At 42.1% G+C, this 25,563-nt stretch overlaps 1 protein-coding gene across 3 annotated transcripts in view; it reads right to left on the bottom strand.

The window, feature by feature from the left end:
- The window catches only part of TMOD2 (tropomodulin 2), a 46,623-nt gene that overhangs the window by 8,683 nt on the left and 12,377 nt on the right, over positions 1-25,563 (bottom strand). For 2 of the 3 annotated variants that reach the window (XM_060005967.2, XM_060005968.2), the window contains 6 exons: positions 24,746-24,940; positions 23,129-23,285; positions 18,212-18,334; positions 15,825-15,911; positions 9,573-9,703; positions 7,877-7,984 (listed from right to left, as the gene is read on the bottom strand). In XM_060005967.2, coding sequence (XP_059861950.1) covers positions 7,877-7,984; positions 9,573-9,703; positions 15,825-15,911; positions 18,212-18,334; positions 23,129-23,285; positions 24,746-24,871 — 732 coding nt within the window. In that variant the 5' untranslated portion in view covers positions 24,872-24,940. Of the gene's footprint in view, positions 1-7,876; positions 7,985-9,572; positions 9,704-15,824; positions 15,912-18,211; positions 18,335-23,128; positions 23,286-24,745; positions 24,944-25,563 lie in introns of all 3 variants that reach the window. The other variant, XM_060005969.2, reaches the window with a different exon arrangement.

The raw sequence follows: 25,563 nt of genomic DNA on the forward strand, positions 1-25,563 counted from the left end.
TAGAGCAGGTGGCGAGCACACCATCCCTCCCTGTCGCTTCCCTGAAAAAGAGCAACTGCCTGCATAACCATCAGTGAGATATCTCCCAGGAAGAGGTTCTAGTGAAGGTGCTACGTCCCAAGAGAGATGCAGTGCAGAAACTGAGGCACCTCCAGATCTTCCACCAGATACTGTGTCGGAGAAGGGAGAGGAGAGGCGGCCATTGCCCAGGAAGGAAATATACTGAAATGTATCCCTTGCACAGTGAAGCCCTACAACCTGGAGCACTTGCAGAGTACTACCTGGTTGCCTGCCAGCTTCTCATGCACACACTGCAGAGGAGTCCACCTATCAATTCACCTGCCTGCTTATAAAAGCACTCACTCATTCATTCATTCATTCAACCAGAAAAGACTATTTATCAGGCTTCTACTGTGTGCAAGCAGTAGAGAAAACAAAAATCCCTGTTCTAGGGAGCTTATAGCTGAGTAGGAGGGGCAGAGTCAGTAATTAATAAATAAAATATATGGCCTGTCAGTTGGTAACAAATAGAGAAACATAAAGGGGCTTCCCTTATAAAGGAGAGAGCTGTTGGTGAACCAGATTGACATAACAGGAGAGGAAATAGTCCTAGTTTACACAAATCCGTTTTGTTCTCTAACTGAAAATATGACCAGGCAACCAATGATTACTAGACATATTAGGAAAACCAACACCATGAAAGAGAAAAGCCAAGTTGACCAAAAAGGAGAACATGCCATACAGGGAACACAGATTATTCAGAAAACATAAATATGTAAAACTTCTAATTGCTATAGTCTCTCTCTACCCTGCCCTACTTCAAAAAAAAAAAGAAAAGAAAAAGGAGAAAGAAAAAACATTGTAGCCATAAAATAAATAAATGGGGCTTCCCTGGTAGCGCAGTGGTTGAGAGTCCATCTGCCGATGCAGGGGACACGGGTTCGTGCCCCGGTCCGGGAAGATCCCACATGCCGCGGATCGGCTAGGCCCGTGAGCCATGGCCGCTGAGCCTGCGCGTCCGGAGCCTGCGCTCCGCAACAGGAGAGGCCAAAACAGTGAGAGGCCCGCATACCGCAAAATAAGTAAATAAAAATAAATAAATAAATACTGGCTATTACATATATTTTAAAAAAGAGGACAACAAATAAGAAAAACTTTTGAAAATCTGTACTACATTGAAATGTTAAAAAGCAATGGGCATTTAGAATTATAAAATGATCATGGCTGAAGAGCAAGTTGGTGATCTAGAATACGGAACTGAGGATGTTTTAAAAAATGTAGAGTAAAAGACAAAGAGAAAATACAAGAGAAATGTTAGGAGGTGCGGAGGGAAAGATCCAGAAGCTCAACATTCATCTTATTGGAGTGTCAGAAGGACCATTAAAAAAAAAAAGACAACAGAAAGGAAGAAACTATAAAATAATAGGGAAAAATTTCCCAGAGCTGAAGAAAGCTTCAAGTTTTTATCTGAAAGAACCTGCTGGATGCTCAGCAGACTAAATAAAAGACTATGTGGGCACATACAGATGAAATTTCAGAACTCCAGGAGAAAAGAGAGTCCTAAAAGTTTTTCGCAAGAAGAATTTACTCACAAAGGAACAAGAATCAGGCTGCCATTAGTCACCAGATTTTAAGGCCCATGAGAACAGAGATTCATATATTTATACAGCCAGATAATTGTAAATGCTGGTGATGTTTTAATGTTTTTGGAGTCAATCTATATACATAACAGAATATAATGACATAAAATGTATAAAGCTCAAATGCGTGAAATGATAGAATAACTACAATTCAGAGGTAGAAAGGAAGGAGGAATAGAAGGTAGAGTGGGTACAGAACTGCCCTCATCTTTTCTAATGGAGAATCAAAAATTGTCTAAGATAATTGATCAAAAATATAAGTGCAGGGCTTCCCTGGTGGCACAGTGGTTGAGAGTCCGCCGGCCGATGCAGGGGACACCGGTTCGTGCCCCGGTCCGGGAAGATCCCACATGCTGCGGAGCGGCTGGGCCCGTGAGCCATGGCCGCTGGGCCTGCGCGTCCGGAGCCTGTGCTCCGCAATGGGAGAGGCCACAACAGTGAGAGGCCAGCGTACCAAAAAATAAAAAATAAATAAGTGCATGTATATTAGTGCTTTTCTACCCTGGTTGCATATTAGAATGACCTGGAAGCTTTAAAAAATGTAGCAGTGCTTGGGCCCCACCCCAGAAGAATTAAATCAGAATCTCAGGCTGTGGCCTGGACAGTTGCTTTTTTTGTTTGCTTTGTTTTTTGTTATGGAAGTGTAGTTGATTTATAACTGCATTTTTGAAAAGCTCTCCAGGTAACTAATGTTCAGCAAGGATTGAAAACCACTTTAATTAAAGTCATACAATGAGAAGAATGAAAAATAATCTGCTAACAGTGATTGCTCTGGGGAGTAGAACGAGGAACTTCTGAACTATTTTAACTGCTTTTATGGCAGAAAAGACAAGAAGAAGGAATCCAACTTGGGACAAGAACAGGGTTTCCAACCTCGGGTCTACTGACATGAAGCTGGATAATCCTTTGTTGTGGGAGGTTGTCCCGTGTATCGTAGGAGGTTTAGCAGTCTCTGAGACCCACGAAATGCCAACAGTACCCCTCCCAGTCATGACAACCCAAAATATCTCCAGACACTGCCAAATGTTCCTAGAGGGCACAATCACCCTGAGTTGACAATCACTGGACTAGAAGAACAATCCTGTGTATTAGTCAAGCAGCTGCTTGAACTACCAGGAAGCTCAAGGATTTGGACTGATGCTACTGTACACCATGTAAATTAAAGTGCATTTATTCAGTGCTAGGTCTTTAGTTAGAATTAAGTGTATGCATTTTAATTAGAGCCCCAGAAGGGAATGCATCAAGCCTTTCCTTATGGACGCTGCAAGCTTTGGGATTTACTTCTATTACTAGAATAAGAAAATGTCAGAGCAATTAGGCCTTTGTAAAAAAGTTGCAGGACCTCCTGGCAAGTAGCCACGATCCTGCCAATTTCTTTTAAACTTGAGAAAACACTTTTCACATACTGAACAAAACAGGGAAGAGAGCCAAACATAACCCTGGGCTGTACGCCCAGGTTCACCACAGTTCAGCAAATATTTGAGCATCTACTACATGTGCTGGGGATAATAACATTAGTAAAACGAAGACTAGATTTCTTAAAGGTTACATAAATAATTAGAGTAGAAATACATTTTTAAAGAGAAGGTTTTGCTTTCAGCACTTTATAGAATTGCCCGGAAAAGCAGTTTCATGCACTGTCCAAACCTGTACTATTCCAGTGGTAGCCACAGGACACAGGTGGCTATGAAGCCCTTAAATAGCACCTGTTCTGAATCAAGATGTGCTTGAATTTTAAATGTTTTTAAACGTAAAACATGCATTGGATTTCAAAGATGTAGTATGGAAAAAATACTGTAAAAGACCTCATTACATCTTCACATTTTGAAATGATGATATTTTGGATATCGTGGTTTGAATAAAATACATTATTAAGTTTAATTTCACCATTTTTTTTTAATGTGGTTACTGGAAAATTTAGTTACACATGTGGCTTACATTTGTGGTTCTCATTTTATTCCTATTGGACAGTGCTGTCCGAAACTTCTGATTTTTATGTGGCATACCTGTTAATAATATGTAATAGCATTTTTTTTACATATTTGGGCCTTTTCTCTACATCGGCATTCATTACTATGGCAAGTTTCATTAATACTCCCTGCTATAGGTGTGGTTATATGGAAGTGCTTGGAGCATGGCAAACTGAATTTGATTACAGGTCACTTAAGTTTGCTTCCTGGCTTGGCCACATGCTGTGTAATCTTAAATTACTCAAACTCTGAGCCTTAGTTGCCACATCTGTAAAATGGGGATAATGTCATCTCACATACACATAGCTGGCCTACATTCACAATAATCCCACAAGTACTTTGTTGAATCTGTTTCTGAACCTTACATAGAAAAGTCTTGAAGTTCTTGCTTTAATGCTGATTTGTAATTCTCAACAGCAAGTTGTTCAGCCATAATAACAGTCTGAATATCTCTGTTGCCTGTGGGGTAATCAACCAAATTACAACCTATAGAAAAGTTCTTTCCTGACTATAGCATAGCTGAAAGGGGAACCACCTGGGGTCAGCCAGGTGAGGGCTGGACCATGTGAAGCCATCCAGGCATAAGGCTGAAGGAGGCTTTTCTTTTCACACCCTCAAGGATAACAGTTTTTCCTTGAAGTTGTATGGTTTGCTTGTCACATGACATACATACAATACATAGTTGTTGGATTAAAAACAGTAACAAAGAGATTATTATATTTGAAATTTATTTAGTCCATTTAGCAAGTTATCTATTTGACTTAGAGTAGAAGTGAGACTGCTTACTAGTAGTGCTGACAATGAACTATACACTATTTGCATCCCTGCCATTTTACTGTAAATAATATATTAAACAGAAATGACAAATCATTTCTTTATTTATCCCTTTAGTTACTTACTTACAAAATGTATTGTGAATATTTTTGCTTTATTGAAAACAAACCTACTAAAGGGCAGAGATTATACACAAAATCATACACAGATAAGAACCCTTAAATTGCTAACTTCACCTTACCAATAATCTAGCTCTGCTTTTTCTATTTTAATGATAGGTTTCAAATTCAAAACTGCTTTCAACCTACAAATTTAGATATGTAAGAATTACTGGTGAAAACATCAGTTCTGTAGCTTAGCCCCTCTTTTACATGAGTGCTTAATTCAAATTTGCTGTAGTCATCATGGAAATATTGTCTAATGCTGAGAGGTTGGAGGGCAGGTTCATTCATTCATTTAACAAGTATTTTTCAAATATCTACTCTGTGCCAACACTGTGATGAGTAGTCATTACTTTCATGTTGTCCGTTTTTAATGCTATTTTTTTAAACTTATTTTTGGCTGTGTTGGGTCTTCATTGCAGCACACGGGCTTTTCTCTAGTTGCGGCGAGCAGGGTCTACTCTTTGTTGCGGTGCGCAGGCTTCTCATTGCGGTGGCTTCTCTTGCTGCGAAGCATCGGCTCTAGGCACGCAGCCTTCAGTAGATGTGGCACGCGGGCTCAGTAGTTGTGGCTCGCGGGCTCTAGAGCACAGGCTCAGTAGTTGTTGCACACAGGGTTAGTTGCTCCACAGCATATGGGATCTTCCCGGACCAGGGATCGAACCTGTGTCCCCTGCGTTGGCAGGCGGATTCTTAACCACTGCGCCACCAGGGAAGTCCCTAATGCTCTTTTAGATCTTCCAAAAGACATGTTACTTTAAATCGCATCATCAAGTCAAGAAAACTTTCTTTTTTCTGGCTTAATTCAAGTGCTGAGAATCAGATGCTGTAGAACCACTGATGTAGCCTGATGCTCAGGCTTCTGACAACTGCCATAGTTTAGCAAATGTACGACAGTGAGGCACAGTATGTAAATATAGCATAGCTTGGTGGTTAGGCATCCTGGTTGTGGAACAAGAAAGACCTGGTGGTGAATCCTGGCTCTGCCACTTGCTGGTTGTGTTACTTTGGAAAAGTTACTTAACCTTTCTGAGCCTCAAATTGCTCATCTGTTAGAGTGGGAACTAATAATAGTACACACCTCACTGTATTATAGTGAGGATTAGGTGAGATGACGTGAGTAAAGCACAGAGATCAGCAGTGGCATTTACTAATTGTTCAAGAAATGTGAGCTATTAATAGGAGGGTTAACGCTGATAATGGTAATGGCAGTAGTATTTCCTTGGGTTCAGGGGCTTTCTTATTTACCTGAATTAACTGAAGTGCATAGAAGGAATAGGGCTTTTGGTTGTTTTTTATTTTTTTCATATTCTGGTTAACAGTATCAAACAAAAATTGTTTCAAGATTCGGTTGTTTAAAATATTTTTGAGACACATTAATCCATTTCATTTTTTTAACATCTTATTGGAGTATAATTGCTTTACAATGGTGTGTTAGTTTCTGCTTTACAACAAAATGAATCAGTTATATATATATACATATGTTCCCATATCTCTTCCCTCTTGCGTCTCCCTCCCTCCCACCCTCCCTATCCCACCCCTCCAGGCGGTCACAAAGCACCGAGCTGATCTCCCTGTGCTATGTGGCTGCTTCCCACTAGCTATCTATCTTACATTTGGTAGTGTATATATGTCCATGCCTCTCTCTCGCTTTGTCACAGCTTACCCTTCCCCCTCCCCATATCCTCAAGTCCATTCTCTAGTAGGTCTGTGTCTTTATTCCTGTCTTACCCCTAGGTTCTTCATGACATTTTTTTCTTAAATTCCATACATATGTGTTAGCATATGGTATTTGTCTTTCTCTTTCTGAGTTACTTCACTCTGTATGACAGACTCTAGGTCTATCCACCTCATTACAAATAGCTCAATTTCGTTTCTTTTTATGGCTGAGTAATATTCCATTGTATATATGTGCCACATCTTCTTTATCCATTCATCCGATGGTGGACACTTAGGTTGTTTCCATCTCCGGGCTATTGTAAATAGAGCTGCAATGAACATTTTGGTACATGACTCTTTTTGAATTATGGTTTTCTCAGGGTATATGCCCAGTAGTGGGATTGCTGGGTCATATGGTAGTTCTATTTGTAGTTTTCTAAGGAACCTCCATACTGTTCTCCATAGTGGCTGTACCAATTCACATTCCCACCAGCAGTGCAAGAGTGTTCTCTTTTCTCCACACCCTCTCCAGCATTTATTGTTTCTAGATTTTTTGATGATGGCCATTCTGACTGGTGTGAGATGATATCTCATTGTAGTTTTGATTTGCATTTCTCTAATGATTAATGATGTTGAGCATTCTTTCATGTGTTTGTTGGCAATCTGTATATCTTCTTTGGAGAAATGTCTATTTAGGTCTTTGCCCATTTTTGGATTGGGTTGTTTTTTTGTTATTGAGCTGCATGAGCTGCTTGTAAATTTTGGAAATTAATCCTTTGTCAGTTGCTTCATTTGCAAATATTTTCTCCCATTCTGAGGGTTGTCTTTTAGTCTTGTTTATGGTTTCCTTTGCTGTGCAAAAGCTTTTAAGTTTCATTAGGTCCCATTTGTTTATTTTTGTTTTTATTTCCATTTCTCTAGGAGGTGGGTCAAAAAGGATCTTGCTGTGATTTATGATAAATAGAGTATTCTGCCTATGTTTTCCTCTAAGAGTTTGATAGTTTCTGGCCTTACATTTAGGTCTTTAATCCATTTTGAGCTTATTTTTGTGTATGGTGTTAGGGAGTGATCTAATCTCATACTTATACATGTACCCGTCCAGTTTTGCCAGCACCACTTATTGAAGAGGCTGTCCTTTCTCCACTGTACATTCCTGCCTCCTTTATCATAGATAAGGTGACCACATGTGCGTGGGTTTATCTCTGGGCTTTCTATCCTGTTCCATTGATCTATCTTTCTGTTTTTGTGTAATCCATTTCAAAGATTAAAATGAAATATATGTTAACATTTTTTATATGGGCCGAGTTCCTGTAGGCTTTGGCCGGGGGGGTCTCATAATATCCATTTACTGGGACAGAATGTTACTGTAGATACAAACATTTCAGAAAATTTGTACTAAGCACAGAACAAAATCTAAATATTTACTTAGCTGAATACCAAATCTAATCTTGTCTCTTTCTCCAAAAAGTGTAGTGCTAACAAAATTCTAGTGAATTCAAAGTGCCTGACAGTTGGGTTCTTGTTTTACTGTCTCATTATAACTAATTTTGTTTATTAACTATACAGAAAATAAATTTACCTGATCTGAACATTGTTAATTGATAAAACAAATTTAAAATAGCTTCTAATGAATTAAATATTTTCACGTTATAGTTGTAAGAATTTTACTCACAATCGCCACAGGGTCATTGCTGCGGGTTGCGGCCAGGCTGAACTTTTTCACGTGAGTATTGGTCTCCAGAGCCTTTGCAAATTCCTTCAGGGTTGGAATTGGAATGTTCTAAGATGAGGAAGACACAGATCCTTGATGAATCATTCTGCAGCACCTTCACCCCAAGCTAACGACCAACAGCTTTTAAATACCTTGTATGTTTAGATGTTACCCTTTTTAAAAGACTTTCATCACCCATTCTCTAGCAACCAACCTATCCTAAGCCAAATAGCACCACTTAGTGTCCAATAAGGGAATCTAACACAATGTGACATTCTGGTATCACTTCTGTTTACCCTACTGTCCAAATTATGCATAGAGCACACTTTCCTCTTTCTTTCTTTCATTGTCTATATTTTAGCCAGACTGACCTGCTTGCCATTCTTTTACTATCCCATGGTCTTTCTTTCGTCCATACCTTTAGATATGCTTTTCCTTTTGCCTAGAAATTCCTTTATCCTTTGCTCTAATTCCTACTCAGCCTTCAAGACCCAGCAGAAATATCACCTCCTTGGTTTATTGGCTCTCCTAGGCAGGATCAAAATTTTCCTTACCCACAATTCCACATGTGGGGGCTGACCACATCATGTAATTATTCGCTTAGTGTTTTTCTCGTAATTTAAGTTCTTCAGAATGAATACCACGTGACTCTTACTTCCTCTTCCACGGCACTTAGCCTAGTACTGGGCACTGGGGAGGCAGACAATATAGGGCACAGCTAGAGACTAATGTGAGTTTACAGAGTACTACAGGCCAGCTCTGTGACTGTGGGCAACTGAACCTCTTTAAGTCCCACTAAGGATTCAGTGAGATAATGAATTTCAAGTATTTAGCAAAGGATATGGCACATAGCGAGTACTTAATAAAAATTAGTTAATATTATTAAATGCTAGAAACTGGCCCAAAAAGAATGAACAAAAAAGATGTCAGGCAGTGCTCTCTCTCTCTCTCTCTCTCTCTCTCTCTCTCTCACACACACACACACACACACACACACACACACACACACACATCTTACCCTCCCTTTGAGAGTGACATGACTTATGGTCAAAGCAGAAGTGACAATGTGTGACTTCAGAGAATAGGTCATAAAAGGCACTGTGGCTTCCAGCTTAGTCTCTCTTTTTTTCTCTTGGATCACTTGCTCTGAGGGAAGCCAGTTGTCATGATGTGAGGACACTCAGGCATTCCTACTGAGAGAGCCACGTTCTGAGAAACTGAGGCCTCCTGCCAACAGACACATGACTGCGCCATCTTGGAAATGGATTTCTGTGCCCTCGTCAAGCCTTCACACAAGTGCAGCTCTGGCTGACAGCTTTACTATAGCCTCATTTGAGACCCTGAGCCACAGCAACCCCGCCCAGTCACTCCCATATTCCTGACACTCAGAAATTATGTGAAATAATAACTGTTTGTTGTTTTGGAGTAATTTGTTACTCAGCAATAGCTAGCTAATACACTGTGTATAACACAAGTACTGTGATTCTTTTCAAAGAATTCTAGGAATCACTTTTTTTTAAAAACCCACTTCTTTCAAATAGGATATTGTGCCTCAAAATCCAGTGAGTACAAAGGATTTTAAACAGGTGTAAAACAGGCAATCAGTCATCTCCAGTAAGTTTTCTGACCTCAATGGATAACAATTGTAATGAAATACCTTAATGTTGTTGAGGTTGACCTCTTGCAGGCTGGGGTCATTGGCTTTCATCTGCTGCAGACTTACTTCCACATTTGTGGGATTGGGTGGTTCCTCAAATACTGGCTTGACCTTTTCACCTTTGACCACATCTAAGACACAAGTTTCAATTTTAAAAATAAAACGTAAGGGCTCTCCCATAAAAATCAGAGATGACGTCCCCCAAAATGACCTTCCTTTCATATGCTCTGATTCCAATAATACTCCGATATCAATGACAGTAAGCTTACTCTCAACTAAGCAAGCACAGGAATGGTATGATTCTGAGTTACAGCCTCAAAGGTGGGTGTTTTTCACCTGCAATGAGAAGTCTCAGCGGCTGATGCTCCATGGGGCCAAAAGTGCAGGAGGCCCTACAGCAAACTCCAACACCCAAAAGAATATCCGTGGGTAGTTACTGCTGCTCCACATGGACCTCTTTCAGACTATAATAACCAAACCAAAGAATCTAAGATGCAAAAATATGAGTCTCTTTTTTTTTTTTTTGCGGTACGCGGGCCTCTCACTGCTGTGGCCTCTCCCGTTGCGGAGCACAGGCTCCGGACACGCAGGCTCAGCGGCCATGGCTCACGGGCCCAGCCGCTCCGTGGCATGTGGGATCTTCCCGGACTGGGGCACCATCCCGTGTCCCCTGCATCGGCAGGCGGACTCTCAACCACTGCGCCACCAGGGAAGCCCAAAAATGAGTCTCTTTATTTCCCAAACCTTAATCCTCCCCTGGCCCACCGTCCTCTGAGTTCCACTTTGGAGCTTTAATTTTGAGGATGGTATGGGAAGAGAAAGGAACAAAAAAGAAGAATGGAAGAATTCTCAAAAGCAGTTAACAGAAAATGTTTGCAATATGTGTAACATACAAAGGGTTCATATCCCAAGATACATAGAGCTCCTTCAAGTAAATAATACAACCCAATCGAAAATGAACAACTAATGATCAGAGGAATCTCTATCAGTCAACCAAAAAAGATAATAAGTAATTAAACTCTGAAATTTAAAAATGAGATACCATTTGATTAGCCAAGAAATGTAAAAAGGGAATATTCAGAGTTGGCAACAATGTGGAGGAAAAAGCATCCTCATACATTGTTGGTGGGAATGTAAACTGGTACAAATTTTCTGGAAAAATAATTTGGCATTATCTATTTTTTTTTAATTTATTTAATTTATTTTTATTTTTGGTTGCGTTGGGTCTTCGTTGCGGTGCGCGGGCTTCTCATTGCAGTGGCTTCTCTTATTGAGAAGCACGGCGCGCGGGCTTCAGTAGTTGTGGCGCACAGGCTTAGCTGCTCCGTGGCATGTGGGATCTGCCTGAGCCAGGGCTCAAACCCGTGTCCCCTGCATAGGCAGGAGGATTCTTAACCACTGCACCACCAGGGAAGCCCGGCATTATCTATTAAAATATAAAATGTGGATACTTTACGACCCAGCAATTCTATATCTAAAAGTCTAATCTACAGAAAAAGTAGCATGAATATATGAAGATGTATATTTATGGATGTTCACTGATACGTTACTCATGACAGCAAAACATGATAAACAAAATGTCCATCAAGGGCTTCCCTGGTGGCGCAGTGGTTGAGAATCTGCCTGCCAATGCAGGGGACACGGGTTCGAGCCCTGGTCTGGGAAGATCCCACATGCCGCGGAGCAACTAGGCCCGTGAGCCACAACCACTGAGCCTGCACGTCTGGAGCCTGTGCTCCACAACAAGAGAGGCCGCGATAGTGAGAGGTCCGCGCACCGCGATGAAGAGTGGCCCCCACTCGCAGCAAGTGGAGAAAGCCCTCACACAGAAACGAAGACCCAACACAGCCAAAAATACATAAAAAAATAAAATAAAATAAATTTTTTAAAAAGTCCATCAATGCAAAAATGGTAAACAAGTTATAGCATAATCACATAATACAAGGCTATCTATTCATTAGAAGAATGAGGTAAACCTACAGGTATTTATAAGAGAAGAGAATCACAACTTGAAAAAAATGTTAATGAAAAATGAAATACTTAGGTATAAATCTAACTACATATATATATATATATATACATATGTATGTGTGTGTATGTATGTATATATATATATATATATATATATATATATATATAATCTGCATGAAGAAAACTACAAACCTGTACTGAAAGAAATAAAAGAAGAACTAAATGGAGAGATATTCCATGGACAGATTCAATATTGTCAAGATGTCAGTTCTTCCCATATTGACCTATAGATTCACTGGAATCCCAATCAAAATTCCAGAATTTTGTAGATATCAAAAAACTGATTCTAAAGTTTATATAGAGACGCAAAATACTCAGAATAGCCAACACAATACTGAAAGAGAAGAACAAAATTAGAGAACTGACACTATCCAAATTCAAGACTTAAAGCTACAGAAAGCAAGACAGTGTGATATTGGTGAAAGTATACAAATAGATCAATGGAACAGAATAGAGAATCCATAAAGAGACCCACATAAATATAGTCAACTGATCTTTGACAAATGAGCAAAGGTAATACAGTGGAGAAAAGAATAGTCTTTCAACAAATGGTGCTGGAACAACTGGACATCCACATGAAAAAAAAAAGTGAATCTAGGCACAGACCTTACACCCTTCACAAAAATTAACTCAAAATGGATCACAGACCTAAATATAAAATGCAAAACTATGAGATAGATAACATAGGATAAAATCTAGATGACCTTGGGTTTGGAGATGAATTTTTAGACACAGCCCCAAAGGCATAATCCATGAAAGGAAGAACTGATAACCTGGATTGCATTAAAATAAAAAATTTCCGCCCTGCGAAAAATACTCTCAAGAGAATGAGGAGATGAACCACAGACTGGGAGAAAATGTTTGCAAAAGACATATCTGATAGGGCTTCCCTTGTGGCGCAGTGGTTGAGAGTCCACCTGCCGATGCAGGGGACACGGGTTCGTGCCCCGGTCTGGGAAGATCCCACATGCCGCGGAGCGGATGGGCCCGTGAGCCACGGCCGCTGAGCGTGCGCGTCCAGAGCCTGTGCTCCGCAACAGGAGAGGCCACAACAGTGAGAGGCCCGCGTACCGCAAAGAAAAAAAAAAAAAGACATATCTGATAGACTCACAAAACGACTAGCGAACAGACTAGTGGTTACAAGTAGGGAGAGGGAAGAGGGGAGGGGCAATATAGGGGTAGAGGGGGAAAAAAGGGTTATTATGGGATTATTTGAAATCGTGTGTACGAAACTTCTGAAATTTGTAAAGCACTATAGAATTTTTAAAAATCTTTCATTCATTAAAAAAAAATCAGAAAAAAAGACACATCTGATAAAGGACTTATCCAATATATACAAAGAACTCTTGAAACTCAACAATAAGAAAACAACCTGATTTTTAAAATGGGCCAAAGAACTTAACAGATATCTTACCAAAGAAGATATACAAATGACAAATATGCATATGAAAAGATGTTCCACATCATATTTGTCAGGGAAATGCAAATTAAAGTAATGAGATACCACTACACATCTATTAGAATGCCCAAAGTCTGGAACCCTGGCAAAACCAAATGCTGGTGAGGGTGTGGAGCAACAGGAACTCTCATTCTTTGCTAGTGGGAATCCAAAATGGTACAGCCATTTTGGAAGACAGTTTTGTGGTTTCTCACAAAACCAAACGCCTTGCCGTAAGATCCAGCAATCAGGGTCCTTGATATTTACCCAAAGGAGCTGAAAATTTATGTCTAAAACCTGAACACAGATATTTATAGCAGCTGTATTCATAATTTCCAAAATTTGGAAGCAACCAAGATGTCCTTCAGTAGGTGAACTGATAAATAAACTGTGGTATATCCAGATAACAGAATATTATTCAGCATTAAAAAGAAATGATCTATCTTTACCATATGACTCAGCAATTCCACTACTCGGTATATGTCTGAAAAGAACAAAAACACTAACTTAAAAAGATACATGCACCCCAATGTTCATAGCAGCATTATTTAGAATTGCCCAGATATGGAAGCAACCTAAGTGTACATCAACAGATGAATGGATAATATATATGGAATACTACTCAGTCATAATAAAGAATGAAATTTTACCATTTACAACAACATGGATGAACTTGGAGGGTATTATGTTAAGTGAAATAAGTCAGACAGAGAAAGACAAATCCTGTATGATGTCACTTATGTGTGGAATCTAAAAAATAAAACAAATTAGTGAGTATAACAAAAAGACAGACTCACAGATACATAGAACAAACTAGTGGTTACCAGTGGGGAGAGGGAAGAGGGGAGGGGCAAGATGGGGGAGGGGATTAAGAAGTCCAAATAAATAAACTACAGGGATATATTATACAACACAGGGAATATAGCCAATATTTTATAATAACTATAAATGGAGTATAACCTTTAAAAATTGTGAATCACTAAGTTGTATACCTGTAACATGTAACATTGTACATCTACTATATCTCAATAAAAAAAATAAATGATCTATGAATCCATGAAAAGACATAGAGCAACCTTAAATGCATATTACTAAGTAAAAGAAGCCAGTCTGAATAGGCTACATACTGTATGATTCCAACTATATGACATTCTGGAAAAGGCAAAATGATGGAGACAAAAGATCAGGGGTTGCCAGAGGTTAGCAGGGAAGGAGAAGTAAATAGGCAGAGCACAGAGGAATTTTAGGGCAGTGAAACTACTCTGCCTGATACTGTAATGGGAAACATGCCATTGTTAATTTGTCCAAACCCAGAGAATGTACAACTCCAAGAGTGAGCCCTAATGTAAACTATGGACTCGGTGATAACGATGTGTCAACGTAAGTTCATCAACTGTAAAAACCATACCACTCTGTGCAGCATGTTGATAATGGGGGAGGCTGTGCATGTGGAGGGTCAGGGGGTATATGGGAAATCTCTGTGCCTTTCTCTCAATTTTGAACACAAAACTGCTCTAAAAAAATTAAGTCTTTTAAAAAGTTAATGATATGTGTGTGTATAAAAACCCAGAAGGTTATGCACCAGACTTTTAATAACAAACATGTTGTCAGAATGTTACCCTTTGATACTGAAATTAAAAGGATGAACACTTTGCATCTGTATGCATAAGAAAACAGAAGGTAAATAAAAGGAATATTGCTCATTGTCTGGGTAAATTACCCTGTATAAACAGCAACTGATAAATAGACTGCTGAGACTAGAAAGCATTGCCCAAATCACCGTCAAAGAGAATAAGATATAATTAATCTAAGAAAAGCTGTGATCTTCTGTGAGTTTTCATAGTACCTGGATCACACTGTACTGAAATTACCTCATTACTGCTCCATCCCTCCCACGGATAGATAAGTTCCTTTGGGCAGGGACCACCTTTTTTACCTTTGTACCTAAGCCTAGAACATTCCTGCAACAGCAGGTATTTAGTAAATGACTGACGAATGAGTGAGAGAGTCTAATGAATTGTACGTTTCTCCAGAAAACGGTGACATAGAAGATAGCGGTCTGGTACATTCTGTGCCAGCAAGTCCATGCCAGTGTGTCTTTCATGCTCTCCAGGGGAAGCAGGTATTCAAATTCTAATGACAAACATCCGTTACTGAGACAAAAAGGCACTCGAATAGAGTAGGAAACTTATCTGATACCAGAGTTGATTAAAACATCGTTAAGAACATAAAACTCTGCATTCTGTGCTAAGCAACCTTTTTGTTTGTTTGTTTGTTTTTGTTTTTTTTGCGGTACGAGGGCCTCTCACTGCTGTGGCCTCTCCCGTTGCGGAGCACAGGCTCCGGACGCGCAGGCTCAGTGGCCATGGCTCACGGGCCCAGCCGCTCCGCGGCATGTGGGATCTTCCCGGACTGTGGCATGAACCCATGTCCCCTGCATCGGCAGGCGGACTCTCAACCACTGCGCCACCAGGGAAGCCCTAAGCAACCTTTTTTATCAGTAATTTTCTCTTTTGACTGAACAGACCTATCAAGACAGTGTGTTCTGGGCAAAACACTGATTGGTACTAGTTACGCTGCCAGACAGAGCTCCCAGTATTGGCTAGTCTATCCTGGTTTGACTGCTCAGAGCCTAGTGATCCTTGGTGAACTGGCAAAAACCACCTTCAAAGCCTAAAAGAATTCTGGACTCCCCAGGGGGCCCAGTCAACAGGCCTCTTTCCTACCAGCAACACCCGGAGGCTCCCAAGTTTCATAAAACCACAGATTTCACGTCAGCTTACTTCTCACATGCCCTTTGCCGCCTTTCGTGCTGGCCGTTTCTTCATCAAACTTGGGATTGTTGAGCAAATTGTGTACTCCAAGAACAGCTGAAAGCAAAGATAATCAGTGAATAAACCTTAAGTTTGAGAAAGCGTGTTAAGATGTCCACATTGTTAATTTGCCCCTCGAAGAACAATTCTTCATATCATAAAGATAAGTCTCCAGACCCTCTTGCCTTGCAAAGTGAATGACACGTGTATAGTATGAAATAAGCTTATTTAAAAATAAAAAGAAACCCTCCTCCCAAGACCACTGGCAATCTTCACATGTCCTTCTACATCTATACGTGTAGAATCATGTAGGATCTGAGGGACAATGGTCTCGTCATAGCTCCACACTGAAAATCTGCATAGATGTCCTAGTTAAGTAGATTCATCCCTTATGTTTTCTCATCTGTAAAATGTGAACGCAGGACGGAGTCTAAGGATAGTTTAAGATCTAACATAATACATACTATGGCATGTAGTTTTTCCAGAGACAAAGAGCAGAAAGATCATGGGCCTTTTCCAATGTAGGCCTCCCCATCTCTCCCATCTGTCAGTACCAAAAAGAGTGGTTCTTTTCCCATCTAGAACATCCCAGGGTGGGAAATAAGAGATGTCAACAATAAAAAGTCAGATAAGCAGGCTGAGATTTTTGAGTCTCTTGTACTACATGGAACTTACACCAGGGGGCAGTACAGTATGCAGGGGACAGCACGGGGTGACAACACTGAGCATGCTCTAACTCCAACTGCCCAGCTTTCCCGTTGCTAAGGAAATTCCAGGTGAGAAATTCCAGGTGGCCGCCTGGGGAAGGATCCCAGAAGGGTCTGCCAACAGGTGGCAGAGGCGCACCTGAGCTCCTCACGCACTGTAATCTATACCTTAGAAGGAGGGGGGCAGCCCGTACAGCTGAGAAAGGGCAAATGCTCAGAACCAGCGAGTCTAGGGGTTGAGAGTGACAGTCAGGAGCAGCAGCCAGAGCTTAAATCCAAGCACTGTCACGTACTATCTGTATGACTTGAGAAGTTGTTAAATGCCTCTGAGCCTTAGTTTCCCCATCTGTAAAATAGGGATAATAATTACACTTTACCTACCACAAAGGTTAAATGACTTCCTGTGTGTTAGATGCAGGTGCCTCAACTCCTGCAGTGACTTCTGAGAGGGTTTCAAATATGTGAGCTTAACACTGACCACTGATATCATCACAGAAGCAATGAAAATGTAGCTGAGATGGTTGGCACGCTATTAGGATAAGGCATAACTGGTTCTCCTGGGAGGAAGGAGATTATGATTACTTACGTATTCCAATGGAATAACAATGTGAGAATTCTTGCCAAAGCTGTGGACTGTTTCTCAAAGCACCTCTATCCTGGGAGGACCTAATGACCCTAATAATCCAAATTTCCACCCAATGAGTACACAACTATGCTGGTACATGCATGGAATCTTTTTCAAGGGAAATGTAAGAAACGGGAGGGGACTTAGGAACGAGGGTGAGAGACTTTTCATTACATATCCTTTTGTACTATTTGGGTTTTTTTTTCTATCTGTACGTACAACCAATTCACATAATTATTATAATTACTGTGTTGTTGCTATTGTTAAGAAAACTAGAAAAAATCAGCAGAGTGGGCTGAATATGGATTTACTTTACTGGGGAAATGTAACAATAAATTGGTCCTGTTCCATGGTTAGGCTAACAGAATCAAAATTGAACAGTGACTGTGGGGAAGAACAAGAAATTTTGTGATGGAAACGGAAATTCTGTGATGATAAAATGCCAAATGGGGAGCTTCCCTGGTGGCACAGTGGTTGAGAGTCCGCCTGCCGACGCAGGGGACACGGGTTCGTGCCCCAGTCCGGGAAGATCCCACATGCCGCGGTGCAGATGAGCCCATGAGCCATGGCCGCTGAGCCTGCGCATTCGGAGCCTGTGCTCTGCAGCGGAAGAGGCCACAACAGTGAGAGGCCCGCATACCGCAAAAAAAAAAAAAAAGCCTAATGTGAAGCTCTTTAGAAAGCCTAAGCACTGTAATTTTATTCAGTTCTGAATACTCCTTCATATTTATTCTCTTTGATTTCTCACAGTAACTCTCGGATTTTGTACGACCGGTACTATTGGGAGTATTTTACAGCTGAAATATGATTTTACATTTTATAGCTGAGATACAGCAAAATGTTTGCTCAGAGAGGTTTCAGTCACCTGCATCCAGCCTTATAGCTGTCTAATGGCTGAACTCAACCTGGTATCACAGTAACAATCAATAGTTACACAGGAGCTCAAAAGCTGCTGCCAGGCGGGTCAGTGCCCGTCTGGAGGTCACAGAGCCAGACAGGAAAGTTTCCCAGAGCTGAGGACTAACCTGCAAGATCGTAGAGTTCAGTGTCGGAGGCGCTGGCCAAAGCTTCTTCCAGTTCTGGGTCAAGGGTCACTTTTTCTTCTTTATGAGTTTCTATGGGCTTTTCTTTGGGGATAAAGACTCTCCCTTTAAATCAGAAGAAAAACAAAAACCATTGTGTGCTGCTGCCTTGTTGTAGGGTAAGTGAACTAACCAGAGAACGTGCAGCTCTGGCCATTAAGAGCTGAAGCATTAGACCATTGCACATCTAACTGGGACTCCTTAATTTCTGGGATGATGCCAATATCAATAATCCACTATTAGAGGAAGGAAGGTCAGAGGAGGAATCCTGCATTCCGCAACACAGAGATCTGAGGCGGCAGAGAGGGAAACAGGGGCTTCTACCTCCCTATCATGGGCAGCATTGCCCTTAGACCTGGGCAAGAGGGGCCCTGCCATGAGCCCTCTGCTCTAGAGGGGCCCAACTCTGGTCTCTTCTGGATGTACACCCGTCCTCACTGCCTGCATCCCACTGAGGGAGGAGTCACGGGGACAAAGGGACATTCCATCCAGAATACAGGCCACCTGCTAGACTATACCCCAGGCACCTGGGGCCCTGCAATTCCCTGCCAAAGAGCCCTGAACCTGCTTCCAGGGCCTGCATGAGTCCCTTCCCCATGTCCATCCTCCTGAAGGCAGGTCACACTGCGGGGGCATGTACCCACGGGCCAACAGGATGCCGTCTGTGAGTGAGTATGGATGAAGCTTGGATATGTAGGCTGGGGTGTCAGCCATGGTGCTTGAGGCCTTATCCCTATGTGGAACTCTTGGAAGTCCAAGAATATTGGCCTAGGTAGGAGGACAGCACATATTTTAACAGCTTATTAGCTTTTACATATTTATAAAAATGGCACATGGACTTCTATTTGTATTCTTGCCTTGGATCCTGCATATGGGGGGCAGATGCGTCCAAACAGCCCCAGGGGCTCCTGAGATTCCCCTCCTAGAGTTTTCCTCCTACCAACTGAGATTGTAGGCAACCAGCATGCTCTATCTAGGGTACCTGACTAGTGTTGTGACCTGGAGACACAGTCGCCTTTCTAGAGCACATCCAAGTCTGCCTGACTTAAAAGGAAAGATCAGGGTTGTCATATTTAGAGATGTGGAGTTCTGAGCAGCAACACACTGTGCTACCCAAATACGCATTCTCTGCCACCACCTCCCACTTCATCCTGTCAGTCTGATTCCATTTATTTTGCCCCCTACTCACTTCTGAATATGCTGAAATCTATAGCACCACCACCGCCCGCCCCCCGCCCCCCACCAGCCCAAACCTCTGGACTGATGATCGCAGTTCTGGGAGGATGGCACATGACCTTCTCCTAACTTCCAGCCAGGGCAACACAGCCACATCCGACGTGTGCAGTGGCTCCTCGAGGTAAACCCAGGCCACTACAGAGCCACCACAGGATACCCCAGACCTACTCACACTCTTTTCCAATTCCTCCCAGCTTTGATTCTTGGTTTCCCTCTTTGTTGGAGCGGCTCTTACCTCTTGGCATCATCTTTGAAATTGGCCTCTTCCATTTTGATTGCCGGAGGTCCCTGAAGACTCACCCCTCTATTGCTTTTCCTCTTTGTCACCTTAGAACAGACAGCTGGCTCCAGCTTCAGACAATCAGAACCCAAGCTCTTGCCAGGTCTCCTGGGCTAGCCTGGCCATCCCCACTCTCATGGGAAAGGAAAGGGTCATAACCCAAGCCAAGTACTCCCTCATGAAAACTCTCCAGGAGCCTCCCCTGGTTACAGGGCTACAGACTTCCTGCTGGTTTACCAGACCTTCAAATGGTTGGATACATCAACGGGGGCCAGGCAGAACTGGGCACCCCAAAGAGGCACCACGGCTGTGGTCAGTCTGGGGTATCCTGACCACAAGGTCTCTATCACTGACCATCACATAAGCTACCACATTTCCCAGAAAGAAGGGAAACAGACTGGGAAACAAAACAGGAAAACAGCCAGAGAACAGAAAAGGAAAAAAAATCAAATCAATCAATCAATAACATCTCAGACACCGAGCCTCCTCCCAGACTTTTGCATAGTGTCTGCAGCCCGAAGTATGTTCTTTCTGGTGCCAAGATCTTGGATCCAGAGTCGAAACAGGGTTTCTGAGTTCCTAACTCCTTGGTACCATTTAGGATTACTCTGAACGCTAGGTGCGCAGGTGGCCCAGCTACCAGTATTCAGGAGAACTGCTACTGCATATCCATTCCTGGGGTCTCACCGAACGAGAAGCTCTAAATGAATAATGTAGCCTAGCAACCTGAAGGCCCAGGGCACCTGGCATTCAGAACTGAGGCTGGGCAGTCCCTCTCCCAAAGCCCTCACCACAGCTCCTGCATCACCGCTGTCCTTCCAGGGGCCCTGCACATGCCTCACTCTGATCGTTCCGCTCTTTCTGGAAAACCTGCTCTCTGCTCATTGAGCTCAATCATGCTGCTTCTCAGCCTTCTCCTAAGCTCCCTGGTGCAGCTGTGCACCCCTTCTGTACCCCCATTTATTACTCTGACTGCTCCTGTACTCCTAACCCCCTAAGAACCATCTGTAGATTAACCCGGATCAGGAGGTAATTTACCATAGCTGTTCCTCAGACCACTGCTCTGAGAACAGAAGACAGCAGCTTCCCTCTTATTATTCTTTCACTACCCTAACACTGGATGTTAACTGGGATTTTATGGAAGATTGACATTATAATTTATTTTTTCCTTCACAATTAAATTAGTCTAACAATAACCGTGCTGCCACAGAAACAGCTCCGTATTTCTACAGCAATCCTCGGTTATTTGCCCAGTGTGTCAGTGCCCAACTTTACCTTCTTAATAAAATGACATTATGAGTGGTGCACAAGCCATTGGATGTGCATGATTCAGAGCGGCTGGGAGGCTGCATAGAGAAGGCAGCAGCCAAGCAGCCCGTGCTTCTGCTCCCCGTGGCCACGGCACAAAAGCTCAGAGATGGCATTTATTCCAATCCACGTTTATCTAGTGTCCCCTGTGTCAGTTTCTGTGCCGTGATGCAAGAGAGACACAGCCCCACTGCTAATCTCAATCTCCTATGGAAAACACACAAATCCTAAAGTAAGTAAACAAAAGGATGAACACTGTCACCGTGCTAAGAAAGCGATAAATGGGGTCTGTTTTAGACAGAGAGGTCAGGGTAAGCTAGAGGCCCTGACATTTAAGCCGGAGCTTTTAGGAGGTGAAAAACGGGGACGCAGGTCAGAGGGAAGAAGATCCTGAGATGGGAGAAGAACTTGACAATTTTGGGAAACGAAGTGAGGACAGTGGGGCCCAGGCTTAGTGAGGGCAGGAGAGATGCAGTCACAGAGGTGGGCAAGGTGAGCTCTGCCAGGACTCTGAGGACCATGGCAATGATTTGGGACTTTAAGCAGGGAACTGACATGATCTGATTCGTGCTTTAAAAAGACCATAGTTACTATGAAGTTATCAGTGATTCCAGTCATATCTTTGGGCCCAAGTCACTGCTTATAGCTGAGGAACCTGGACAGGTGACTGGTATTCACTTTTCCTCCAAAAAGGAGCTCAGGGTCAGGAGGTAGGGAGGAGGATTTTCCTTGTCTTAGTTCAGAGCTCACCCCCTGTGTGGAGAAACATCCCCTTACTCCTCAGGCCTTTCCAGATCTATCAGTGTTTCTTGCTGGACCACATGCTCCTTGAGGGCAGGGCAGGGTCTCATTCCCTGTGATCCCAGCACACGGCACAGGGCTCTGCACCCAGGAGGTGGTTGGTACATGCTGGATGAACAGATGATTGACTGCAATGGCCTCTAATGGTAGCAACTGGAATAGAGGCAGCGCCTCAACCTGGAGTAGACCCCTGAAGCTAGGAAAGCCCCGGGCTAAGAGGAACACGCCAATGCCGTGAGACCCTCTTTTAAGCCCGACGCTACTTTACACTTCCAAAACTGCTTCTTGGGGCTTAAGATTTTTTTACAAAACTAATGTGAGTACCATTACACTCTAAGTATTCAGTTAATTAGCCTACATATTCCTTTTTCTTTCCCCCTTACTCAAGCAGATTATTTTTATAAATTATGGTTACCTGCATGTGTTTCAGAAGCAAGATTCATACCTTTCTAAGGACAATTTTCTTCCTTTTGAACTGGTAGCTTTTTTATTGTTGTTGGCTATTCAGATCTTTAACTTCTCTGCACAACAGTCTGTGTTTTTTTTTAAATTTTATTGAAGTATAGTTGATTTACAATATTATATTAGTTTCAGGTGTACAACATAGTGATTCAATATTTTTATAGATTAATTCCATTTAAAGTTATTAAAAAGAATGTTTATATTTCCCTGTGCTGTAAAATAGATCTTGTTGCTTACTTATTTTATACATAGTAGTTTGTGTTTCTTAATCTCGTACCTCTGTCTCACCCTTCCTCTCCTCCCTCTCCCCTCTGGTAACCACTAGTTTGTTCTCTATACCTGCAGCCTTCATATTCTGCCACGGTTCTTTTTTTTTTTTTTTTTTTAATTAATAAACTTTATTTTTTGGAGCAGCTTTAGGTTAGCAAAGGAAAGTACAGAGAGTTCCTGTGTCCCCCCACCCTTCCCTACACTCACAGCCTCCTCTCTAATGACAGCCCGCAGCACAGTGTACATTTGTTACAACTGATAAACCCACACTGACATCATTATCACCCCAAATCTACAGTTTACATTAGGGCTCACTCTTGGTGGTATACAGTCTGTGGGTCTGGACAAGTGTACACAGACATGTATCCACCAGCCACGGTTCTTTTTCATACTGAATCCAATTCGTGGTCTTATTTCCCCCTTTCAGGCCAGTTCTGTTACTTGACCTTCCATGACAATACCTTAGGAGTACCTACATTCCCAGATGCTGCCTGTGGTCTTACCTTTCTTTTCTCCAGTGAAGGGCACAAAGTCTTCCCTGTCTTTCTGTTCTAAAGCCTCCTTCTCCAGGTACATGAGGAGGTGCTCGCGGTCAAACGGGCCGGTGGCTGCTTTCTGTGTCTGGTCTTTCTGTCGAAATCCAGCTGGCAGCAGTGCGCTCTGACAAGACAGAAGCGTGAGCAGGAAGCAGGGTGTATGCCTGACTGACACCTGTTACCTCCCCTACCCCTGCTGTGTATGGTGAGATGTGGGTGTGAGCTGAGGGCTAGGGCTCTGGCATATCTTTGAGGCCCCACCTGCTCTAACATTCTATGCTGAGACGGGGGCTCCTGGTGAGCTCAGGCAGAACACACATGGCTGGAGCGGCCTGCCTCCTGCAGCTGCCTTCTAGAATGTGGTAGCAAAGGCCAGCCACCCTTCACAACCTTTTTCTTCGTAGATCCCTCTTAGGTTTGGCCAGGTCTGTGCTCCCAGGCAGGCGTGTGGATGAGCCAATGCGACCACACTCTGTTATTTCTAACCTCTCCTGGGAAACATCCAAGCTGGTAAGTGAGTATTATGGTAGATGCTGATACCTCCTTGATTAAATATAGAGGTATCCTTCTCAAGTTTAAAAAAGTAAAAAAAGGATACTAGTATTTTTTTAAAGTAAAAACAATATCCAAATTATCTGGCATAACGGAATATCATATAAATATTTTAGTGACATTTTTATTTATAGTAAAATCACTATTTTAGATGCCTCCTATTCTATGTCTGAGATAATATTAGCAGGGCTGAAGAAAGTGCTTGCTAAACAATCACTATAACAAGGTAATTACCTTTTCAAGAGCTCATAAAAATATGAGAAGCTCCATTTAAATTTACCTGATATTATGGTTACATTTATTTATTTATTTATTTTTATTTTTTTAATACTTAAAAAAAATTTGGTTTTGGCCATACCATGTGGTATGTGGAATCTTAGTTCCCTGACCAGAGATCGAACCCGCACCCCCTGCACTGGGAGCGTGGCGTCTTAACCACTGGACCGTCAGGGAACTCTCTCATCACATTTACTCTAATCTATCCACTGTTGTGGGATCATCAAAGATTTCAAGTTGTTTATACATGTTAAAGAAACAAGATATAAAAAAGATCTGCTTTTGTGGTTAAAGATCTGGTTTAAATACCATCTCTGACATTTACCAGTGTAGGATCTTATGTAAATGACTTCTCCTGGTGTGTCTCCTCATTTATGAAATGGGGATAATACAATTTATCTTAAGCGCTTCTGGGCCCAGCAGAGTATATGAATCGTAGAGGAAACTCAGTCATATTTGTTTCCTCTCCCTCTTCCTTTCTTTTTCCGTAAGTCAGTCTAGTCCTTCTTCAGCCAATGGAAAATATTTTCCCCCATTTACATTAAACTGGTTTTTGAGAAATACAATTGCTGTATCATAGATGTGGCTACTGAGGTTCTCCATGGGTTTATAAAAGTAATGACCCACAGCCAATCAGGGAAGAACACATAATTTGCATTTAGAGATCAGGAATTTCTACACTATTGTTTAAGGACCACACCACACCGTTTATCCCATCCTATCACTAATCACCTGCTTCAGTTCCAGGTCACTAACCTCGGGATCTAGGTCATCAAGAACATTTTCCAACTGTTTCAGTTCGTCTTCTGAGAGTTTGCCAAGAAGCTCATCTTCATCAATGTTCTTGTATTTCTCCAGGTCTTTTTGAAAGGGGAGTGCCATGGTTTCCTATACGCCTTTCTCATGGGCCATGAACATTTAACCGCACCAGCTTCCTGAGACTTCAGAATACTGCTGAGAAGAAAGAAACACTGTTATCTCCTTTGGGTGAACAGGACTTATTAGCAGGAGACAGGGCTATGCTATGTGCCGATGGGGTCTCTTCCCTGACGAATAACTCAACAAAGTAAGTAATATCACCTTCATTCGCAGAGCAGCCCGACTGCTTATAAAGTATTTTCATATATGTTATCTCACTTATTTAGATCTTTACAATGACCTGGAAAGGAAGCCTGGACAGATATCGATATGAAGATTCTGAGCTCGAAGGGGCTGAGCGCCTTGCTGGAGGGGCTGGAGCTGGGATGTGCCAGGCCCTTGAGTCCCTGTGTAGTGAGTGCCTTCCCACCAGAGGACTCTGCCTCCTGCTTTCTACAGAGAACAATGAAGAACAATGCACTAATTGTCAGGCAGTGTAAGGAGCAGACTTGTGTCTTTTCAGAGGGAGAGTGATGTGAAGAATACAAAATGGGGTTCATTCAGGAAAGAGTTTGGACGTCCATGTGAGAAAGCATCGTCCAGAAACTCCCCGGCAATTAAGCTAAGTAAGAGTCTAAAATCCTGGTACTCTCTCCACTTTTCTCCCCTCTTTTCTTTTTTCTTCATCTCCCATTCTCTTTCTAGTCCCATTTCCT

This window comes from Delphinus delphis, chromosome 2 (genome assembly GCF_949987515.2).
Source record: "Delphinus delphis chromosome 2, mDelDel1.2, whole genome shotgun sequence".
Lineage (NCBI taxonomy): Eukaryota > Metazoa > Chordata > Mammalia > Artiodactyla > Delphinidae > Delphinus > Delphinus delphis.